Raw genomic sequence first — 21,757 nt, 5'->3', positions numbered from 1 at the left:
TCCTAGGAATTGTGCAGAGCTTGTCTATCTTGTTGCTCCCTAATGCAAAGGAACAGAGCTCCCTAATGCAAAGCTTGCCAAGGTCAGTCTTTCAGAAGCTGACTGATTGCCAAAGTCAGAAGGCCAAACTTTATTTACCAGATACCACTACTCAAGTTCAGCACCAAACAGCAAATACACACTCCATTTTGGCTAATCAAATCCATTCTGGCTGCCACAATTCTTTCCTTTCAAATTAAAACAAAAGGACCGTGCCTGTCTTAGGTGGGGCGATTCCAAATAAATACTGAACCAGTCAGGGGAGAATCCTGCTTGAAGGGGGACTTCCTGTCTTAGGTGAGTACTTATTGATTACCTATTACCATCACTGACTAACTGGCCCATGCACAGGAAAGGAGAGGTTAAAGCTGATGTTTGTGCTGGGCAAGCCAAACCCCTGCCTGGGACAAGGGAGTTACAGTATGCCGCTGTTCAAATGGCCAAAAGGACTTTGTGTGTGGTATCATTAAATCTAACCTGGTGCTGTCGAGCTAAGTAGACACATATGGCAATTATAAAGATGAATAGTGCCAAACCAGCCAAACATACATAAATGAAAATCCAGGATGGATCAAGAAGCTTCTTTAAATGTTTCCAGACGCATGTCAGAAAGGGTCTATATCCAGTGGCTCCTCAACAATTTCCTGTAACTTAGTAAAATCATTAGCAAGTTGAGCAGATAATTGTACATACTTTGAATCCCATTGGCCCTTAATAAGAATAGAAAGTTGTTGTCTAGCTAAAGACATGTTAGTAACAGGGAAAGGGGTAAGACAGGATTTACCATAATTAGGATCACAGGAATATTTAGAGATACTTTTTACTACTTTAATTTTTTTAGACAACAAATCTATTTGTTGCTGCAAAACCAAAATGGCCTGATAAAAATGACTATTGAGAAGCAATTGAGTTTGATAAGCATTAGCTGTGGTATTAACTAATTATTTAATGCTGCAGCAGTAATGGTATTCTGAGAAACAGCCATTGCAGCCGTAACTCCTCCTGTGAGGGCGGCTAGAATAGCTGCTGAAACAGCCATAGTAATGCCAAAATCTCTTTTAAATCTAGTAACAGTCATAAGTCTAACTTTATGATAATGATCTGGGGAAACAGCTGGTACCCAAAAGCTAGCAGGTGTTCTAACAATTCCTGCAAAAGGAAAAGTAATATTCCAACAGGAGGAAATTCTGCAAGAGGCTATAGAACAATTAATTTTTGCAAATACCAATGGACTATTAACTAGTAAAAAGAAAAAGGTGGTTTTAAACAAACCTTAGCAGGAGAAAGAGTAAGACTGACTTTTAGAGTTGCTAATAAATGTTTGCCTGTAATAGCATTAAAACACGTAGTACCATTTTCTACAATGGTTGTATTAAAAAAGTAGAGAGATCTAATATCTCTCAACTCAACTTTCCACATAAGTAATATGGTCCCATTACCCATGGTACTTCATAAGTATGCCATTAGCATCAGCCACAGTGTGCTATCTGACTCATTATATTGGGGTTTATTCAATGCCTGCAAGGGATGATGAGGAGATAAACAATAAACCCAGGGTAAAGAAAGACCTACAGAGGTAGAATAAGTACTTTCTTTAGGGCAACTAGATAACTCTACCAAAACAGGCTGATCAGTTAAATTAGAATAGCCAACAGCAACTCAAAGGTCAGTCAATATTAATTCATTTCCTAAATCTGGCTTTAGCCAATAAGTATCGGCATGTCTTCCATAGTAATGTTGAACACAAGGGGATAAAGCTTAAAGTAAGAACGTCCAATAAATGAACCAGCAAGTTTAAAACAAACTGAATCAGTAAAATTGTAAAACCCAGAAATATCTGTAGAAGTATCTACAGAAGAAAAAGGCAAACCTGAGCTATCATTACTAGAATATAAGGCAGGAAACAAAGGTCCACTAACATGCACAGGGAGAAGGGGGGGTTGGGCACTAAAGCCCAAAGGTTTTACTCAGTCTTCACTGGATGAATCAGCTGCAATAGGATCAGCAATATCATCACTCAGGGAATGGTCTTGTTCTTTGATGTAATGCAGTTGTCGCACCAGTCTCTCTGGCAGCCATCGAGCAGCATGCTCATCCTGTGAAAAAACACAAACATATCCTCGTTCCCAAATCAAAACGGGGTTGGGTCCATGCCATGAATTATTTAAAGGATCCTTCCATTTAACCATGGCATAATGGCATGCCATTTCAGAGTGCCAAAAATGTTCAGCCACAGATTTGCCATGTTTGTCCAAGGTTAAAAAATTCAATATAAAAGTACATGGTTTAATTGAGCTCTGGATGAACGAAGAGGACAGAAATTTGGTAGGAGAACAGGAAGAACAGAGAGAAGGTTTAGAGCAGAGAAGAGAAAAAAACTTGAACATAGGATACCACCTTTCATTTACCAGATCGCTGACAGCAATTAAAAAGATCCTGTAAAATATTGGATCTAATGTGCCAATTTGAGCCATTATCTAAAGACTATGTAGGCCAAGTTTTATTACAGAGGCGTACAAGGTTAGAGGCCTTTAAGTCAGGCTCCATGCATAGGCTTTTAAAATTCTCCAGAAGACATCCCAGTGGGGATTCTAGAGGAACTGACAAATGGGCAGTTCCCATTGGGAGGGTAGGAGTCAGTGACCTGCTGGAGGCATCCCAAAGGAAAGGCTTAACTCAGTAGAGTATGGCCCTACCTCATCCAACAACTCATCAGCATTGGCCAGAGACCAAGGGCGCAGCTGCCTGTAGGAGACACAATTTACTTAGCACTAGGATTTTCATAGGCGAGCATGAGAGGGAGAAACTGTGCACATAGAAGGGAAAAAAATCTCACCCAAGGGAAAGAGGAAACCCTAAATGGAGGTCAGCAAAAAGGGTCAACCGTAGCCAGTGAAGACCGTGGTTGGGGATTCTTCCATTTCAAAGGTTAGTAGGAAGTTGCCGAATATTCAATGGTCAATTTTCCCATACTAAGAGAGGCATTTATACTGACCAATGAGGGGAACTCACCAACTCAGCTGGTGTTGCATGCAGCAGATAGCAATCTGGTTGCTGGAAAGTGGATTGTGGGCAGATTTGGAATGAAATAGGTTCCCAGCAGCTCCAGTGGGGTGCTGGTGCCAAAAAGCAACCACCATGTGGCATGGCCACTGGAGCCACCTATGCCCAGCCAATGCACCAATGTTAGGATTGTGCAGCAAAGTTACAAGGTGGGTTCGCAAATCACGCCATGCAACTGGTTCCACATGGGAGATTTAATAAGGGAAAGGGTCACAGAGACTGTCTCTCAGCAGGGCAAGAGAGAGAGAAAGAGAGAGAGATTGGAGGTGGTGCAAGTTCTCTTATAAGGAGACCCAGAGCATGCACAGGTGGTTTCAGGTGGTCCATAGGTGGCTTTATAGATGCCTGATATCTGGTTTGTCAGGTCCCTTGGAACTGGCCATAGAGATGCCTTTTTATAGATCACAACACTCATCCCCTCCCAATACACCCTTCTTCCCTCTTTTCTCCCCAAGCCAGGTTCCCTAAGGGGCAAGGGAGAAGAGGGAGGGAGGGTGTGATCTCTCTGTGTTTTTAATCAGTGTTTTGTTTGTTTTTCTGCAGCTAAGGCCTTGCTGCTCTGCAGGAGGTCCATCTAATAAGGAAGTTGTGGGTTCCTGCCTTAGAAACTGCAGTTCCCCTCTTTTTAAACAGAACTAAGAAACTTCTCTGTAGTTTTATTTTCTTGCTAGATTACTATAAAGTCTGACCAATGTTGGCCATTTGTTACAGTTATTTTTATATGTATTTGTTCTCTTCTTTTTCTTTATTATTATTAATTATTAAAATTTATTCACTTTGTATCCTGGCTGTAGTCTCCTCCTTCATCTTCCTCTAGTCCCACCCTCGTTGTTCCTGATTCCTCTCCCCCTCCCCCCCATGTCCCTCCCCTAGTTCACTGATAGAGGAGGTCCTCCTTCCCAACAATGTGACCCTTGCCTATCAGGTCTCATTAGGCATATTTGGATCCTCTTTTCTCTGTGTCTTAGTAAGGCCATCTCACCAGGGGGTGTGATCAAAGAGCAGGCAACGAAGTTAATGCCAATGACTGCCCCTGCTCTCCTTACTAGGGAACACACATGGAGACTGAGCTGCCCATGGGCTTCATTTGAGCAGGTGGTCTAGGTCCTCTCCATGCATGGTCCATGGTTGATTCATTAGTCTCTGCAGGACACCCTCGGGTAGATTTTTTGGCTCTGTTGGTCTCATTTTGGAGCTCCCTTCCCCTCCAGGTCTTCCTAACTTCTCCTTCTTCCATAAGATTCCCTGTACTCTGCCCAAAGTTTGACTATGAGTCTTGGCATTGCTTCGAAACCCTCTGGGGTAGAGTCTTTCAAAAGCCCCTGTTAAGTGTTCCTGTCCTGTTCCCTCTCTTCTCCTACTTCTGATGTCCATCCTGTTTGCCTTTCTGAATGAGGTTTCAGACTCTTCCCTAGCTTCTTTAGGACTATAGATTTTAGTATGTTTATCTTATGTGGCTAATATGAGTGCTTCTGGATTACCTCACTCAGGATGATCTTTTCTAGTTCCGTCCATTTGCCTGTAAATTTCATGATTTCCTTGTTTTTATTGCTGAGTAGTATTCCATTGTGTAAATGTACCACAATTTCTTTATCCATTCCTCGGTTGAGGGATCCAGCTATCATATAAATAATTGAGACTTTTATATTTGTTTAACAACAAGCTTCACAACACAATAACTGAATAGATATTACTCTATTCTTAACCCTCTAAGCTGATTTGGCTTCCTTCCAGGGGGCATCCCAGTGATACTTGCACTTTGTAGGTTTCCTTGGCTCCAGCACTTTCCTCCTGATGTTTTTTTGGACCTCTGCCAGTGGCTCAATTCTTTGGCTGAATTCTTCCTGGCCAGCAGGAAGTCCAGCCCTATTGTCTGCTCCTCTCAGTGATTGGCTGTAAGTTGTTTTATTGACATATGAGGGAACCATTGGGAAGCCAAGTTTACATTAAGTCAGGAGATTCTTAGAACAAGGCTTGTAACCAGATGTGGGCATACAGAAATCAACATTTGAATTACATAATAACCTTATGGCTACAGTGCTAGAATTGATGGTATTTATAAGTGCTTTGATATACATTACATTTGAAAGGGATCACAGAAGAAATGATTTCCTCAGTGGGTGAGAAGTGAAAAAAAAAATCGAAAATTTTACCTTCGAATCAGTTTTAACCCTGTGAAGGAATACTGAAGGTCTCTGAACACATGCCCTCATCTTCAGCTAGAACCTTCTACTCTCTAGCTTATCTATAAAATGATTGTGTCATATTGAATTATTTTATTACCTGTAAGCAAGCCTTTAAATCAAACAAACATAGAAACAAAACTAATTCTTCTCACCTATAATTGTTAGGAAAAATACAATAAAAAGTCTGAATTTACCATGGACAACCTGATCATCACCATAGCTGATCTTTTTGGTGCGGGAACAGAGACCACGAGTTCCACAATGAAATATGGACTTTTGCTCCTACTGAAGCACCCAGAGGTCACAGTATGTTTTAGAGAGGCAGATGAATGTCCAGGTACAAATGGGTAGATAACACTAGAACCTGCCCCATTCTTCCTTGAATAAACACTGTACTAGAAACATATGCATGATTAACACACTTACCCCCACTGGGTGAATTCAACTGAAAGTAGATCACAGTAAAGAAAAATACTGACATAGTTAAGATACAGCAGGAAATGGAAGGGCAGTGGAAATTATTCTCCTTTCTACGATTTGGAATCCTAGATTTGGGTTAGGACAAACACATAACAGTTTTCTTAGGGTCCAAACAGAAGTAGACTACCTCCCACATTTTTTTTAAATCTACATCTTCATAAATACTTGTTTGTTTTCCAGAAAGTATTTATTATTTATACTTTGGTTAGCATCTATTATTTATAGATAATGATGTGTTTCAGTACAATATTTCCTTACATACATAATAATAATATTTTGATTATACCTCACTGCTCTCTGCCCCTCCCTCCCAGCAACCCCTTCCTTTTCCCAATTGCTCCCCTTTTTACTTTCATGTCATTTTTTTTTTCAATAACCCAATAGCTTATCAGGGCCTGATGTAGATGTCCCATTTTATGGCTGAGCATTTGAAAGTGTTAAAGTCACTTATTTTATCCTGTTTAGTCTCTGCAAGAGCTGCTACTACCCACCCCCTACAACAAGAATCTTCTCTGACCAAAATTTGGAGTAGACATAACCTAGGGATATAACCATAAATCTGTAGAAGGCGATTGGATGGGCATGCCATATTTATTTTGCAAATTAACAGCAATACTTCCTCTAGAGGGCCTGTACCATTCTCAACGAGTTTACAGTACCAGACTTGAATGCTCTCCTTCCAAAGGTGATTGAAATATAATGAGATTTACTTTATGACAGAATATGTGGCATGTGTCTTTTCTGGGACTGAATTTTCTCATTCAATATCATATACTGTAGTTCTGTCTACTTTCCTGAAATTTTATAATTTCTTTTTTTTGTCCACAGCTGAATAAAATACCACTGTGTCTGTATCTGTACATCATCTTATCCATTTATCAATTAATGGGCATCTCAGTTCCACGTCCTAGCTATTTTGAATAGAGCATCCATGAACATGTATGAGCAAGTATATCTGTAGTAAGCTATAGAGGCTTTTGGAAAAGCACCCAGTAGTAGTATATTTGAGTCATTAGTAATTCTATTCCTAGATTTTTGAGAAAATTTTACACTTACTTCCACAATGGCTGTCTTAGTTTGCACTACCACCAACAGCAAATAATTTTTATTTTTGACCATTCCCAGAGTGGCATTTGGTGTTAGATTTCTTCATGATAGCCATTCTCACTGGAATGAGATGTATTCTCAAAGTAGTTTTAATTTGTATTTTCCTGATGGCTAATGATAATGAATATTTTAAAAAATGTTTACAGGCCACATATTCTTGATTTTTAAGAACTCTGTTGAGAATTATAGTCCATGTTTGATTGGATTGTTTGTTTTGTATTTAGAGTTTTGTTTTCATTGTAAATTCTAGATGTCAATCTTGCATCAGGTGTGTAGTTGAAAATGATTTTCTTCTGTACTGTTGGAGTAGGGTCAGCTGTCTCTTCCCTTCACTTACCACTTCCTTTGCTCTAAACGGCTTTTTTAATTTTATGATGATCTCATCCATTATTGACTTTATTTCATGAGTGACCCAAGTTCTATTTATTAAGTATTTGTTCCTCTTTTTTGGCCTTATACAAGCCTCTTTTCCTCCTTTATACCACGTGTTGTTTTTACGTATATGTCATCTATTCCTATCATCTAAAGCTACCTTCCCTTGGTCTCCACTCTTTTTTTTTTTTAAATAGTTTATTTAATTTTTATGTTATGTGCATTAGCGTAAAGGGGTCAGATCCCTTGGAATTTGTGTTACAGACAGTTGTGAGCTGCCATGTGGGTGCTGGGAATTGAACCTGGGTCCTTTGGAAGAGCAGACAGTGCTCTTAACCACTGAGCCATCTCTCCAGCCCTGGTCTCCACTCTTATAACTGTTTACATACATATACATAGTAGGTTAGGATCCACATAACCTAACATGAGGGAGAACATGAAATTTTTACCTTCCTGAGTTTGGTTCACCTCAATCTTATATTTTCCTTATCCACTCCTTTTATGGAACAATTTTCTGTTGTAATTTCCTTCATACCTTAAAACTCTTTGATTCTATATATGTACTACAATTTTTATCATCTATTCATTTGTTGATTGACATCTCAGCTGGTTCCATTTTTTTGCTGTCAATAAACAAGGGTGTATAAATGTGTCTACTATAGACTATCTGATTCTTGGTTGTATGTCCAGGAGTAATATGGTAGGGTCATGTGATAGATCACTCTTGAACTTATTGAAGAACCTCCATAACAATTTCCATAATGGTTGTACTAATTTATACTCCCATCAGCAGTGACTAAAGCTTCCCTCCCCCCATCCACAGCAACATTTGTTGTCAGGATTCTTAACAATAGCCATTTCTGTGAGATGGTATCTCAAAGTAGTGCTAATTTACATTTTCCTGAAGATAAGGTTGTTGAATATCTCAACAAATATTACTTAGCCAGTTTCTTCTGAAGAGAACTTTTATGTTTCATCTGTCCTCTTGTAGTATGGCAACATTTTTTGTGTGTTTAATTGTTACAGCTGTTTGTAATTTCTGAATATTAGTCCTTTCTCTGAAACATAGCTGGCAAACATTATCCCATTATGGGGCTTTCCTGTTTATGCTGCTCTTGCGGTATATATAATTTTGCTATGCAGAAACTTTTAATTTGTTCCCATCTGTGGTTTCTTGGGCCAGTGCCCTACTATCAAACTCTGCTCAGAAAGTTCTTGCCTAGAGCTGCTTTCAGACATATATTTTTTGATGTTTTCTCTAGAAGCATCAGCATTTCAGGCTTTATCAATAGTATTTGATGTACTTTGAATTGACTTTTGCATAGAGTGAAAGACATGAATATAATTTGTTCTTCTGCAAACAGATATATAGCTTTGCCAATACCATTTACTGAATGGGCTGTCCTTTTCCCTCTGCATGCATGTGTGTGTGTGTGTGTGTGGCACTACTGTCAATGTATTTGTTTTGCTACTTTTCTCACTGATTGTTATTGTATATGGGAAAGGTATTGACTGTGTATGTTAACATTCTATCCTGCCACTTTGCTGAAAGTGTTATATCATCTAGGAGTTTTATGGGAAATCCAACATATAGAATCTTGCTGTTCATGTATTAGGTTTTCTCCCCTTGTGGAAATGAAGGAATTTAGTCTTTCCAACTTTCTACTTCCTACCGCAGCATGAAAATGATAAAGAATTATATAAAAGATAATTCTTTCTTTATTTGTAAAAATCTTTCTTTCTTCCCTGGAAGCTAAAATTCAGGAAGAAATTGCACGTGTGATCGGCAGCCATCGGAGGCCCTGCATGCAGGACAGGAATCACATGCCCTACACAGATGCTGTGCTGCATGAGATCCAGAGATACATTGATTTTGTTCCCATTCCCTTTCACGTACAACAACACAGGATGTACAGTTCAGAGGATACCACATTCCCAAGGTGAGATTGTGCTCCTTACCAAGGATCTTTTTGTGTCAATAATTAAGTAATGTGATCACAGATGTCTGTACCTTCTGTAAGGGTTCCAGAATCCTACCTCAGGCATCTCAGCCCCTTCACCCTGTGCTTCCTTTGCCTGTCATTTGTTGTTATAATTTCGTAATACGATTTGGTTCTCACAAACTTTTCAGTACATTGATATATCCATACCTTACCCATTAATGCAACCTGCAGTCTATGGTCTTGCTTTCCAGTGGGTTTTATGACTGTTGTCAATTAAACACACTTCTCTATTTTCCCCTGTCTTCATATTTTCTGTTTGACTTACTTAGGAGAAATACAATCTATTAATACATTTCTTCCTTCTTGCTTTGGGGAAACTCATCTATGCAGCTCAGTAATTTGGGATTATACCAAACACATTGATATTGTATTTATATACATAGCAGTATATATTTGGAGACTTGGTCTTATTTTGGAATTAAAAATAACATCTTAGCTTCACTCTTCTGAGCACTGGAGTTTGTAGGCTTGTGTCACCATTTTCTACTTAGTTTTAACAATATTTAGTATTTTGTTTATTAATAAATAAAATCAATTTATTTCAGTTAACTCACAAAGTAAAAACATTATTATAGTGGTCCTATTGGACCCATCAGTGATATAAATAATGACAGTGAGGCTTATCAATATTTTTAAAGCTTAGATCTTTTGCTGACCAGTCTCTAGCTTACTCTAACCTGCCTAATCCGGGCACTAGGTCCCTCAGTCCAGGTTTACCTCTCTCTTCTGCTCTGGTCCATCTGTTTACCTCCCGAGTCTGCTGTTGAATCTCTCATCTCTGATTACTTCTCCAGGGGTCCCACTCTCTGCCCATAAGAGCCACCTTCCACTTCCTGCCCAGATGTTGGCCATCAGATATTTATTAAAACCAATCAGATACAATTCTAGTTTGCCTTACGCAGGTGAGAAGGGAACAAATATTTAAAAAATATGAGACCAGTGATGGGCTGTAGAAGTACCAATACCAAGATCTGGCTAGTAATTAGCTCTTTGTGCCAGCACAGAATTAACATGAATACACGGAGACATTCCTTCACACAGTGCGCCTCAACATCTCCCCCTTTTAAGTCCAATAAATGGCTTTTTCTCTAACATCAATAAACTATCTACAATGAGACAATTACTGGAACTCTCAGGAAAGAATTATATTTACAGTGTCCAGTCCATTTGTATCAGGCAAACTTGGAGAAAGTACTCTACAGTCTGTCCTATCTTGCTGAATTCAAAGTTCTGTGCCTAAATCACTTTCTTACCACAACTTGCATTTTCAACCTAAAAACATCATTTTAGACCTTAAAACATTTTCTTTGATCCTAGACAATGTCAGCTTTTATGTCTTTTAAACTTTAATATAGAAAACTGTAAGACTATAACTCTCTAGTCTTCAACTCCATCAGTGACCTGAGAAGGAGAAATATTCTCTGAGTAATCTGAAAGTGCAGAGCAAGCAGCTCTTAGAGTTACCAAAATGACAGAGATTGCTGGCTTCCTGGATAGTTACCCAAAGTTCACTTGTATCTGTGGGGCTTTTATCTTCAGCTGTCAGGCACAGAAGATCTGACAGACTAATTGGTGAAGCCGGAATTTTGAAGGACTGTCCCACCTTGTTTCTGCAAAGTGGGTCAGTTGACCTCTCAGTATCCTGCTTGTGCATGGTTTGGACAGCATGCTCTTAGTAGCCAAGGGAAGGGATTGTTGTTTGCCCAGTGTCTAGTTTCACCACAATTGCAGCAAACTCCTAGTGGAGTTTCTTCTAGGAGTTTCCACTAGGAGTTGAAGAACTCGGTCATCTTTGGAGGAGGAAAATGAGGGTGCTGCCCAGAGCTGATGTGTCTCTCTACCAGAAAAGCCTTTTATTATTAAAATATCTTAAATGCCATATTATGAAGTTTTCTGAAGTGTTTGAGGACCATGTACCTATTTAAATATATCTAAATAGACAAACATTACTTGTTTCTAGCTATTTACTTTCTTCTTAGCTTTGCAGACATATAGAGGAGGCTGAATAAATCTTATTCAGTAATTAACTAAACTAGTAGCTAACAAGAATACAAGTTTGACTTTTTATAGGTGACCAATTGCTAATTTGTATTTCTAAATTATCCTAAACAGTTTGCAATAGTAGCTTTCAAGGACTACAATTTTGTATTGCATTTTAAATGAGTTACATATGCACAATACCTTACAGAAAAGGTGAAACATATATACAGTATGTTGTAGCAAATATAACCTTAAATTTCCATCAATATACAATAATACACACCAATGTAAAAAGTTTGAGACTTCTTGTTGCCTTCTTAGTTTAAACAAAGATGCAATGAGCCACTTTTTTTTTTCAAGGAGATACAATAATCTATCATTTTTGTCCTTATATCCCTATATCCTGCCCTTTTCTTTCATCCTTTCTTACCACCTAATACCAGGTTGGAGAGAAAGAAGGGTAAAGAGGAGGAAGAGATCCCTGCATATAACCGCCTTTACATTTTTCCTCCCTGACAGTGGCCACTAACAACTTGTAACCAACCCCTTTAAATGAGGACAAATATACATTGTTTCCTGCTGTCTGGGGTCACAGACATCTTTGGGGACACCAAGAAGATTGGCATATTGTCCAAGAGCTAGCTGTTTCACTTACTGTCCTATCTCTGTGTATTAGGAAAGTGTAGGGCTCAATTGAAGTCCTTCCTGAAGCAGTTTTTGAGGCTGATTTGAGGTAGCCTCTTTGAAGTTGTCCTGGATGCAATTTTTTGAGGAAGCATCAGCTGAAGCATATTGTGAGGCTGTGTCACCTGGGCTACTTGCTTTGTCTTCTTTAGTATCTTGTCCTTTTGTGCTGAAAACACACAAACATTTAGAGATAACATACAATTCTGCATTAACAAATATAGAATTGTGGAGTCCACAAATCAGCTAATGATGTCTCTCTGCTCTATGCTTGAGCAGGTGAAAGGCATCTGATAACTTTATAAGTCCATTTAAAGTACATAAATAACCTGTAATAGGGTGTTATAACCTCCATTTATGCCATATGTAAGGATGGCATGAATAATAAAAATCATAATGACTATGTAGCCAACAAGATTTATAAGGTTCTGCAGAGACATTCATGTCTCAGCTAGTCTCCTGAGCATTTGTGTTTTTTGTTTTGTTGCTCCTCTGGGTCTCTTCTTCATGTCTGGAGCCAAGATTTTCAGGAAGTCTTCCCTGGTCAAATCTGATCTTAATTAAATTTGAAGGAACCCACAGCTTTTTTGTTTCCTGTTGCTAAAAAGGCATATCCTCTTTCCCAATGCAGTGTATTCCCTGACTTCCATGCTGATGTTATCACATCCTTATAGTATATAGGTTTATTTAATTCAGTAGTCCTTTCTAAAATCCAGTGTTTTTTTTTTTTTTTTTTGGCAGCTATACTACCTGTCTCATTGATGTTTAAAAAATTTTTTTAATATATATTTTATTTATTTATTATGTATACAATGTTCTATCTGCTTATACACTTGCACGCTAGAAGAAGACACTGGATCTTATAGATGGTTGGATGTTTAAAAATTTAAAGTTAGTAAAGCATTATGTAATCTATCTCTGGAAGATCCCATATCCCCCTTCTGTTTTATGAGCATATCCTTTAAAGTGCAGTTAGATATTTCCTCAATTGCTTGACCTGTAGGATTGTTAGGTAACATGCTTCATGTTATAATATTTAAATAATTGTTGCATTTTACTAGATACATATGTTAGAGCATTATAAGTTTTAATCTGTAAAGTTATCCCTAAGATAACCATCACTTCCAATAATTGTGTAATTTCAGAATCAGCCTTTTCAGAACTCAAAGCAGAAGCCCATTGAAATCCTAAATAGGTATCAGACATACAGTGCACATATTTTAAATTTCCAACTTCTGCAATATGACACACATCTATCTGCCAAAGTTCATTTCTTTAGGTGCCTATGAGGTTACTTCTGGTAGGTAATGGAACTTGATAATATAAAGAAAAAATAGGACAATTTTTCTTAAAATGATTTCCTTGGTTTGTCATCAGGTTATAGAAAAATTTAAGGGCCATTGATCTACTCAAACAGGCTTGTAAGTTAGCTATTTCTTTTTTTTTTTTTTATTTGAAGAAAAACATAAGTTTTAATAAATACTGTGGAAACACTGACCAAACATACAAAGTGACTTCAACATTTAAAAAAAAAAGCAACAAAAATTCTGCTTTATAACAGTTATAACTTATTTTCTTTTTACAATATTTAAATACAGAAAGCACTCGCCAGCTATTTTGTAATACTGCCCAAAGCATAACGCTGCACCAGTCAGAGCATATTATGTTGGTAAAATGTCAGAGTTTCATGGGAAATGACTGAAATGGCATCTTCTTGCAGAGACAAAACAAAGTGCTTGTAAGACACAGAACTGGGTGTTATTATAATTTCCTTAATCTCCTCTTCTGCCACATTTTAATGGAAACAGAGCTTCAACACTTCAAAAATGAAGCGTCATCTTGGGGGGAAAAAAAAGCTTGTTTTCAACAAGCACCAACTATAAAAAGGTCATATCTGATTTCCTCTCTGAAAGGAACTGCTCAAAAGGAGAAACCTGTAAACTATTTTAAATGCTGATTATTACAACCATCAAGTTTTGAACCAGGCCCTAGCTGCGTTTGATTAAGTGAGGTTTCGTAGTTACTTGAGAAATGCCCTAGGCTCATATCAGGGCAGACATTACAGACTTTTTTTTTTTTTCTTTTTTTTTCTATCTGTTGTTTTCTAAAGCGTGGGCAAATGGGGGTTTTGTCAGGACAACATTCATTTGTAGTGGCACGAGCCAACCAACAGCTCCCCGTCTGCTGCCAGTCCAGGGGCACTGTCCCCAGATAACAGTGCTTTCGCTCTGAGCATTTGAAATCGAACTTTTTCCCAGACAGCCTCACTCACAAACTGTGCTCTCTGCTCCTCCTCCTCCATTCATTGCCTCTCCTGGTGGAAACAGTAATCACCCGCTTCCTCTCTGAGATCACTCTACCACATCAAACCAAGACACCTTTTATTTGACTTCTCGTTTTTTTTTTTTTTTTTTTATCAACGATGGCAAAAAGGAAAACAAAGCCACACACTCTCTTCTAAACAGCGCACAAAATATTACATTGAGCAATTTACCACTTGTTAATGACAATCACGGGGAATGAACAAAACCATCAGACAGAATAAAAAGCAACACTCTTTCCTATTTGATCTATGCAATCTTTGTAGTGCTGGTCTACGCATCTTGTAAGGCCGCCGAAGCCTTGCTTTCAAACCACCTTGCTCAGCAGCGACCTTCAGGAAGTCAAGATTTCAAAGCCTCATGAAGTTTTTCCTCTCGGATCCCACGGGTCCCAATACAATTTCCATTTTAATGATGGGCTAGGAGGAAATGAGATCCCATCCTCTAGAAACCTAAACGGTAAGGTCACAGTGCGAGTTCCCCACAAGGACGGTACACTAATAGATACTTTTTTTGAAAGAAAGATTAAAACACCGAGAAACTAAATCAAAGCAGAGATCCACGAAACGAAAACACAAAAACCGAAACCGGAAATACGCAAGCACCGTTCAGAGCCTGGATTTTCTTCTTGGAAGGACCGGCATTCCTCCTTTCCTCTAGCGCTAGCCCGTTTGTAGCTCCCTTTTGTTTTTGGCATATTTGTTTCAAGTCACATTTCAAAACTCTTCAAAACACTTCAAAACACACTTCAAAACTCTGGCGACGTGAAAAATGTCTCTGACGCTGTTTTCTGACTGTAAAGCTGAGCATTCGATGTAAGTGGCTGCTCCGATCTGCTTGGCCATGTTTGCCCCCTGATCATATGACACCGGAGTCTGCCTATGGTTTGAGAGCTCCACTAATGTGCTGACATCTGTCCGGAGATCAGACTTGCAGCCAACCAACAGCATCTTGGTATTGGGACAAAATTCCTGGATCTCACCTTTCCACTTTTTTAAGACACTGTCCAGAGTCTCTGGCCTACTGATGTCAAAGCAAATGAGCACAGCGTCAGAATCTGGGTAAGAGAGGGGACGGATGTTGTCATAGTAAGGAGAACCTGAAGTGTCCCACAGGCTCAACTCTATTCTTTGTGTGTCGATTTCAAAACTGGCAGTGTAATTCTCGAAAACCGTGGGGACGTAATTTTCGGGGAAGCAGTCCTTCGCGAAGACGTGGAGCAGCGCGGTTTTCCCACACTGGCTGTCGCCCACCACTACTATCTTGCATTTCACGTTCTGATTAGGATCCATGATAGATTTACTGGATAATTTCTGGCTGGCTCTTCTCTCCTTCATTGATGTTGCCTTATTTTCTCTTGGAACAGGAATTTTCTCTTTAGAAGAAAAAAAAAAAATATATATATATATATATACTTCTCTATATAAAAAGCCGATATAAAAATAAATCGCAAGGCCGGTGGGGACCCCTTAAGCGCAGCGCGGTGGAGGAGGAGAGCAAGTTAGCTATTTCTATTGCCTTTAATCTAGCATTGCATTTTTAGTCTTCTCCTTATCTAAATCTGCTTTTCTCTGGTCTTTCTTAAACAGGACAGAGCAAGTTGTAATCATTCCCAAACATAAGATTTTTTTTTTTTTTTTTTTTTTTTTGGTGATAATTGAATCAAAATTATATTGGGTCCAAGTGCCCTCTGCCACTGTTTTCCATATTTTAACACAGAAAATATTTCTTTTTTGAACTGTATAACTCTCTCATTTCTTCAGAGACTTCTTTTAGTATTTCACATTAAATATTTCTCCTTAGGGCTGTTTATGTTCAGTTTCTTTTTCTTTTTTTTTTTTTTGTCTGTTTTTTCTTTCTGGATCATCATTAGAAATAATTATTTTTAGGAACAGTTTGTTCACAGTCCTTGAAGAGCTGACCAGGTTTTCCACAGCCGCTGCATTGGACATTCTTAGCTCTCAGACCTTCTGCCACTGTCTGTCCAATCACAACTGAATCATAAGCATTATATCCAACATCCAGAGGAGATTCAATCTATTCATAAATAGGTTCAGAACTGATGCATAAAGGTCTACTAGCCTTTTTGCATACAGCATTAGCATTCTGAAAAGCTAAAATTCAATTAAAATTTCTCTAGCATCTGGATCTGATATTACTCTATTAGCGCTGAAGTTAATCCTGGTAAAAAGTCAGAGAAATTGTCAGAACCCTGGGTTATCTTTGTAAATCATTTTCCTGCGTTCAACCTTGTCTCAAGCATTCAAAGCTATTGTAAGACATTGCTCTAAGGTGGCATCATGAAACATAATCTGTACTTGGAATTCAGAATACTGACCTTTATTCAGCAAATGACCCTTGATGATATTAATTCCTCTAGTCCTATTTCATAGTTTCAAGTTTGAAGCCTCATATTTTCACTATGTTAGGCATTACAGTTAAGAGCCAGGTTGTAAGATGTCTTACATCAAATCTCTTCAATAGTTTGGAATTACACAATTTTGCATGGACCAGTTATTAAGTATCAGTTTTACATAAGATGAATGAATGGATGTCATAAGACATTGCTACTTCTTCAAATCCTTTTAAGTCTAGCATTTCTTCGGGCTGCCATCCAAAATCTTCAAGCCCTTGTGGGTTTCTCTCATCTGGAGCTACTCCTTCCACTATAATTGGAAAAATCATTGTGGGTTTTCTAATTGGCCTGGATTAGTATCCTGCAATATTATCATACAGTGACACCATAGGCACCAGACTGGATTCTTCAGAAGATTCTTTATTCTGATTTAAAGGATCCTCCAATTCTGTTCTATGAGCTTTAATCTAGCATTCTATCTCTCAGTCTTCTCCTTATCTAGGTCTGTCTTATTCTGATCCCTCAAAGATGACATGCAAAATTGTAGTCATTACCAAACACATAATTATTTCTATGCTGATAAATGAAACAAAATTATACTGTGTCCGAGTGCCATCTGCCATTGTGTCTTCTATATTTTAACTCAGAAAATATTTTCTTTTTAAAACTCTAACTCTCTCCTTGCTTCAGAGACTTCACTTTAAGCAGAGAGACTAAAGTTATATAATCAAGATGTAGTCATTCAATACCTCTCCTTGAATATGTCCTCTAGTTAATATCGTGATAAGGGAAAACCTATTTCATACTATTTTCTTTTTACAAGAACTTTCCATGTTTCAGAGTATTTGTAGTTTTCCCAGAGTTCTCCTCTACGCACATGCATGTGCTTTTAGACTGGAGACCATCATGTGGAATGTCTCATCTGACTTCCCATTTTCATGTCATTAAATTCACTAATGTCTTTATGTTTTGTCTTCTAAAGCTTTAATTTTATGTATTAAAATTTCAAATCTGTTCTTAATTCTGGAGTTTATGTCTTTATTGTTTCCATTTACTAATACTTGATATTTTATAGTGCTTGGGTATAGTAATGACAGCTCCCTTCCTTTAGAAATGCAGTTTCCTGTACACTTTTTTGCAATTATTCCTTTAAGAGCTCATATGTAGTCATAGTAGCTATGTTTAGGAGTTTTGTATGAACTATCTAAACTTAGACAATCATGCTACTCCTTTACATTGACTGATAATTTTTCACTTATTATGTCTTGCATGTCTCCCTTTTATTTGCCTGCTTAAGTGCGGTTTTTACCAGTTGTTCACCTGGTGTAAGACTGAAGATTGTTGAATAAAATGAGGTTCTGAAAAATGACTAACATTTCATTCCAAAGTCAATGAGATGAATTTACTTTTCTTAAATTAAAATAGATTTTTCACACAATATATTCTAATCACAGTTTCCCTTTTCCCAACTCTTCTCAGATATTTCCACCTGCCTACCCACCCAAATTTATACCCTTTCTCTCTTCTTCATTAGATAATAAACAGGCTACCATAAACAAAACAAAACAAAATAAGAAGAAACCAGTAAGAACAAAAACAAACCAGAATAGAACAAAATAAATAGAAAAAAATTCCAAAAAGCACATGAAAGTTTTACAAATGAAGAGGTACACAAATGTTTACATACAAAAACCCAATGAAAACACAAAATGAGAAACTGTAATATGTAAACCAAAGACTTGATGGTATAAAAAAAAAAACAAAACCAAATGCCCAGAGAACGCATTGTGAGACACCTCCCCCCCACAAAAAAATCCTTTAAAAATAGCATTGAGTTTGTGTGTGTGTTTGTTTGTGTGTTTGCGTGTGTGTTGACCATCATTGCTAGGTGCTGGGCCTTCCATAAGTGTCTTTTTTCCTAAGTGAGATCCTGTAGGAAAGCACTAATTTTTATCATGTGAATGGTTTTAATTTTAATTAGCTTCAGGGTTAGGGTTGGGGCTTGTGTCAACTTTTCCTCTCAGTACTGATAACTCTATCTGGCTTAGACCTTGTGCAAGCCATGAAGGTCTCTGAGAGTTCATATGGATGTCAGTCCTCTTGTGTTTAGAAGGCTTTGTTTCCTTGGTGTCCTCCATCTCCACTGGCTCTTGCAGTCTTCCCCCATCCACGTCTATCAAACGGAGATGAATTTTCAATTGCAGAGTCCTGTGAGATAACACTGTTAAATGTGTATCGAGACTGATGCACTCCAGGGAGCACTTTAATTCGACAAGCTGCTGGCATCAGACCAAACTAGTGCAGGTGGCTATGACATTAATGTACAGAGACCTGGAATGAGCATTTTAGGATTTAAGACCTGATAGGCCTGGTATTGATGGTTTCTTTGACGTGAAAGAAAATACTTCATTTTTGTACCTCAATCTCATCATCCACAGATCAAAGAGCTTAAATGAAAGATGTCTAAAACATTTTCAGGTTCCATGACCTTCATAAATGGCTTTTGTTTTCTTTCTTTCAGGGCACAGGTGTAATGACATGTCTGACTTCTGTCCTGCATGATGACAAAGAGTTTCCCCACCCAGAGAAGTTTGATCCTGGCCACTTTCTGGATGAGAGAGGCAACTTCAAGAAGAGTGACTACTTCATGGCTTCAGTAGGCAAGTAAGCTTTGCTTTCAAGTGTGTTAGGGACCCTGTGAGTCAAGAAGAGCAGTGCATGAAGGTCCCGGGGGCCAGAGGCAGCACTCCTAAGGTGAGGGCTGCTTCTCATTCGGTCAGAGGTTGCACCCACTAATTCTGCTTTCTGACCTAGGGCTGAACTTCTCAAGACCTACCTCTGAACCACATACTATTCTACTGAGGTTTTTCTTTCCACACAGAGGAACCAGTTCGTTGTAAACCCAAGGAACACCTTATATGTAGTACCTCTGTCCCCAGATCCAAGGGTACAGTGTATGAAAGAAACAAACAGGATAAGTGAATAGGAAGAGGTGGTAGTCTGTGAAAATGTGCTATGCTCATTTTCTCTGGGGGAGCCAAAAAGAGAATAGCTTGCAACTCTGGTCTTTTTTTTTTTTGTTTGTTTGTTTTTATGTTTTTTTTTGAGAATCTTTTGCCTTTATTTTACTTCACATTTTTAGCTTTTGAGGTTATAGGATAATTGCAATATTTTTCTCTCCCCTTTTACCTTATATACCCTCCTATATACATCTCTTTGCTTGCTTGCAAATCCATGACTTTTGTTTTCTTCACTGTATTCTAGTGATTTTGGAAGACAGTGGGCTGAGTAGTCAGACTGTAAGATCAATTGCTTGGAGGAAGCATCAATTATGTCTTGAAAGGGTCTCAGAAAAGAAAAATTATTCAACTCTAAAGGATGATTAAAAGTTTAAGGAAGAGGCTGTTCCGGAAGGAACAGGAAAACATGACAGAGTATGCAAAGGTCCTTGAGACTGACACAAGCAAAAGGGTTGTAATGGGCCAAGAACAGAGACTGGAACCTCTCTTGCTGAGGCAGCGTTTTCTCCACTAGAAAGTCATGTACTGTGGAGGATCAAAGCCACCAGTCGTTACCAGGGCCTGGCAGTGTTAAACTAAAACAAACAAACACACGGACACTGTTTGGCATAAGAAGCAATAATCAATCATCATTGTGGCAAGCAGAAACTGTGTTAATTTTGTATCTGAGCATGTTGAAGAAATTGGCACAGTGAACATGATATTTGAGCTGAATCTCAAGGAATGTGTATAGACAGGAGGCAGAAAGCAGTGGCAGGCCATTCTACTCAGGGAAGTGACTGTAATGTGACTTAAATCTTGACGTTGCCACTCTGCTTTTGGGATGGAAAAACACTGATGCCTCTAGTATGGAAAAGCAGAAAGAACAAGAAAATGTTACATTCTAATAATTACTTGTAGGCATATTGTAGCACTTGTTTTTATACCCACCAATTTCCAATGTTAGATTTTTTTTCTTTTAGCAGATTTACAACATGTTTGAGTTGCAGAGACAGGTGTACCTCTGTGAGTTCAAGGCCACCCTGGTATCCAAAGAGAGTTCCAGGACTGCGAGGGTTTTAATGTAAAGAAACTTTGTCTCAGAAAAAAAAAAAAGGACAAATTAAAATAGCTATAAATTTGAGAGTGTGTGTGGTTGGGCACAGAAAAACTTAGAGTGAGAAGAGGAAGGGTTAAAATGGTAAAAATATATTACTAATTTATGAAATTAAAAATGGTAAAATAATAAAAAAAAAGTGGTTCAAAAAGAAAAGAAAATTTTCCTGAGGAAAGGAAGGAAAGTAGAAAGTTGGGATAGTGCAAAAATGCAGTCAGTTGTCAGGAAATTAGTCTAGGTTAATGAGTCATTGGTTAACATATATCCAAAGTGTGTTAACTCAGAATCAGAATTAAATGACTTATCAGTCACCATGTCTTTTCAGGAAGAAGAGCTTGTATCGGAGAAGGCCTGGCCCGCATGGAGATGTTTTTAATCCTGACCAGCATCTTACAAAATTTTTCTCCAAAACCTCTGGTCAATCCAGAGGACATTGACACCACCCCAATTCAAACTGGTCTCTTGTTTCTGCCTCCGTCCTATGAGCTCTGTTTCATTCCAGTCTGAAACTGGGTAGTCTTTCACCTGGAAGACAGAGTCTCTGTATTTACATGGGAGCAAACAGGTCTTTCCTGTCCTACGCACCTGCATCCTGCACTAGTTCTGGTGGTAGGCATGCTACCTCTGAACTGTGCTTAACTGTTCTCAGTCCTTTATGCACCAGCCCCACTTTCCAGATATGAAAAACCTCAGTTTCGGCACTGACGACTGTAGTGTGTGCATCAGATAATTAGTCACCTTTTAACCGAGTGCATTCCAAATGGAAAGTGCATCATCAATCTTGTTTCAATAAGAGTTATCAATCAGAGCTTATTCTGTGAGTTTCAAGAAAATGAATTAACCATGGTACTGAGCCATAACTCCTTCCCGTGTCACTCTGTAGGAGAGTAATGTCTTGACTGTGTGGCATGTATACATTTTCCTTTATCTCCATAACATGTTAAAGTGTGATTACATGCACATCTCTTCATAGGCGATATGTAGGATTATACATATAAACATACAGGCAGATGGTACACACAGGGAGAAAACAAGGGAAAAAACCATGCC

General features: G+C 38.3%; 2 protein-coding genes across 2 annotated transcripts in view; one reads left to right on the top strand and one right to left on the bottom strand.

The window, feature by feature from the left end:
- LOC129665057 (cytochrome P450 2C70-like) overlaps window positions 1–21,214 on the top strand; it is a 38,071-nt gene extending 16,857 nt beyond the window's left edge. The window contains 5 exon segments of the mRNA XM_055591534.1: window positions 5,454–5,598; window positions 9,001–9,126; window positions 9,129–9,187; window positions 19,113–19,255; window positions 21,037–21,214. Of these exon segments, the coding sequence (XP_055447509.1) occupies window positions 5,454–5,598; window positions 9,001–9,126; window positions 9,129–9,187; window positions 19,113–19,255; window positions 21,037–21,214 (651 nt within the window).
- On the bottom strand, window positions 14,952–15,637 carry LOC129665065 (rho-related GTP-binding protein RhoE-like). Its single transcript, XM_055591548.1, has one exon. The coding sequence runs from the start codon at window positions 15,570–15,572 to the stop codon at window positions 14,952–14,954; it is 621 nt and encodes a 206-aa protein (XP_055447523.1). The 5' UTR covers window positions 15,573–15,637.
- Window positions 21,215–21,757: the final 543 nt, after the last annotated feature.

This window comes from Psammomys obesus, unplaced genomic scaffold (assembly GCF_907164565.1).
Source record: "Psammomys obesus unplaced genomic scaffold, mPsaObe1.curated_primary_1811, whole genome shotgun sequence".
NCBI lineage: Eukaryota > Metazoa > Chordata > Mammalia > Rodentia > Muridae > Psammomys > Psammomys obesus.
This window is presented reverse-complemented; position numbering and strand designations above follow the sequence as displayed.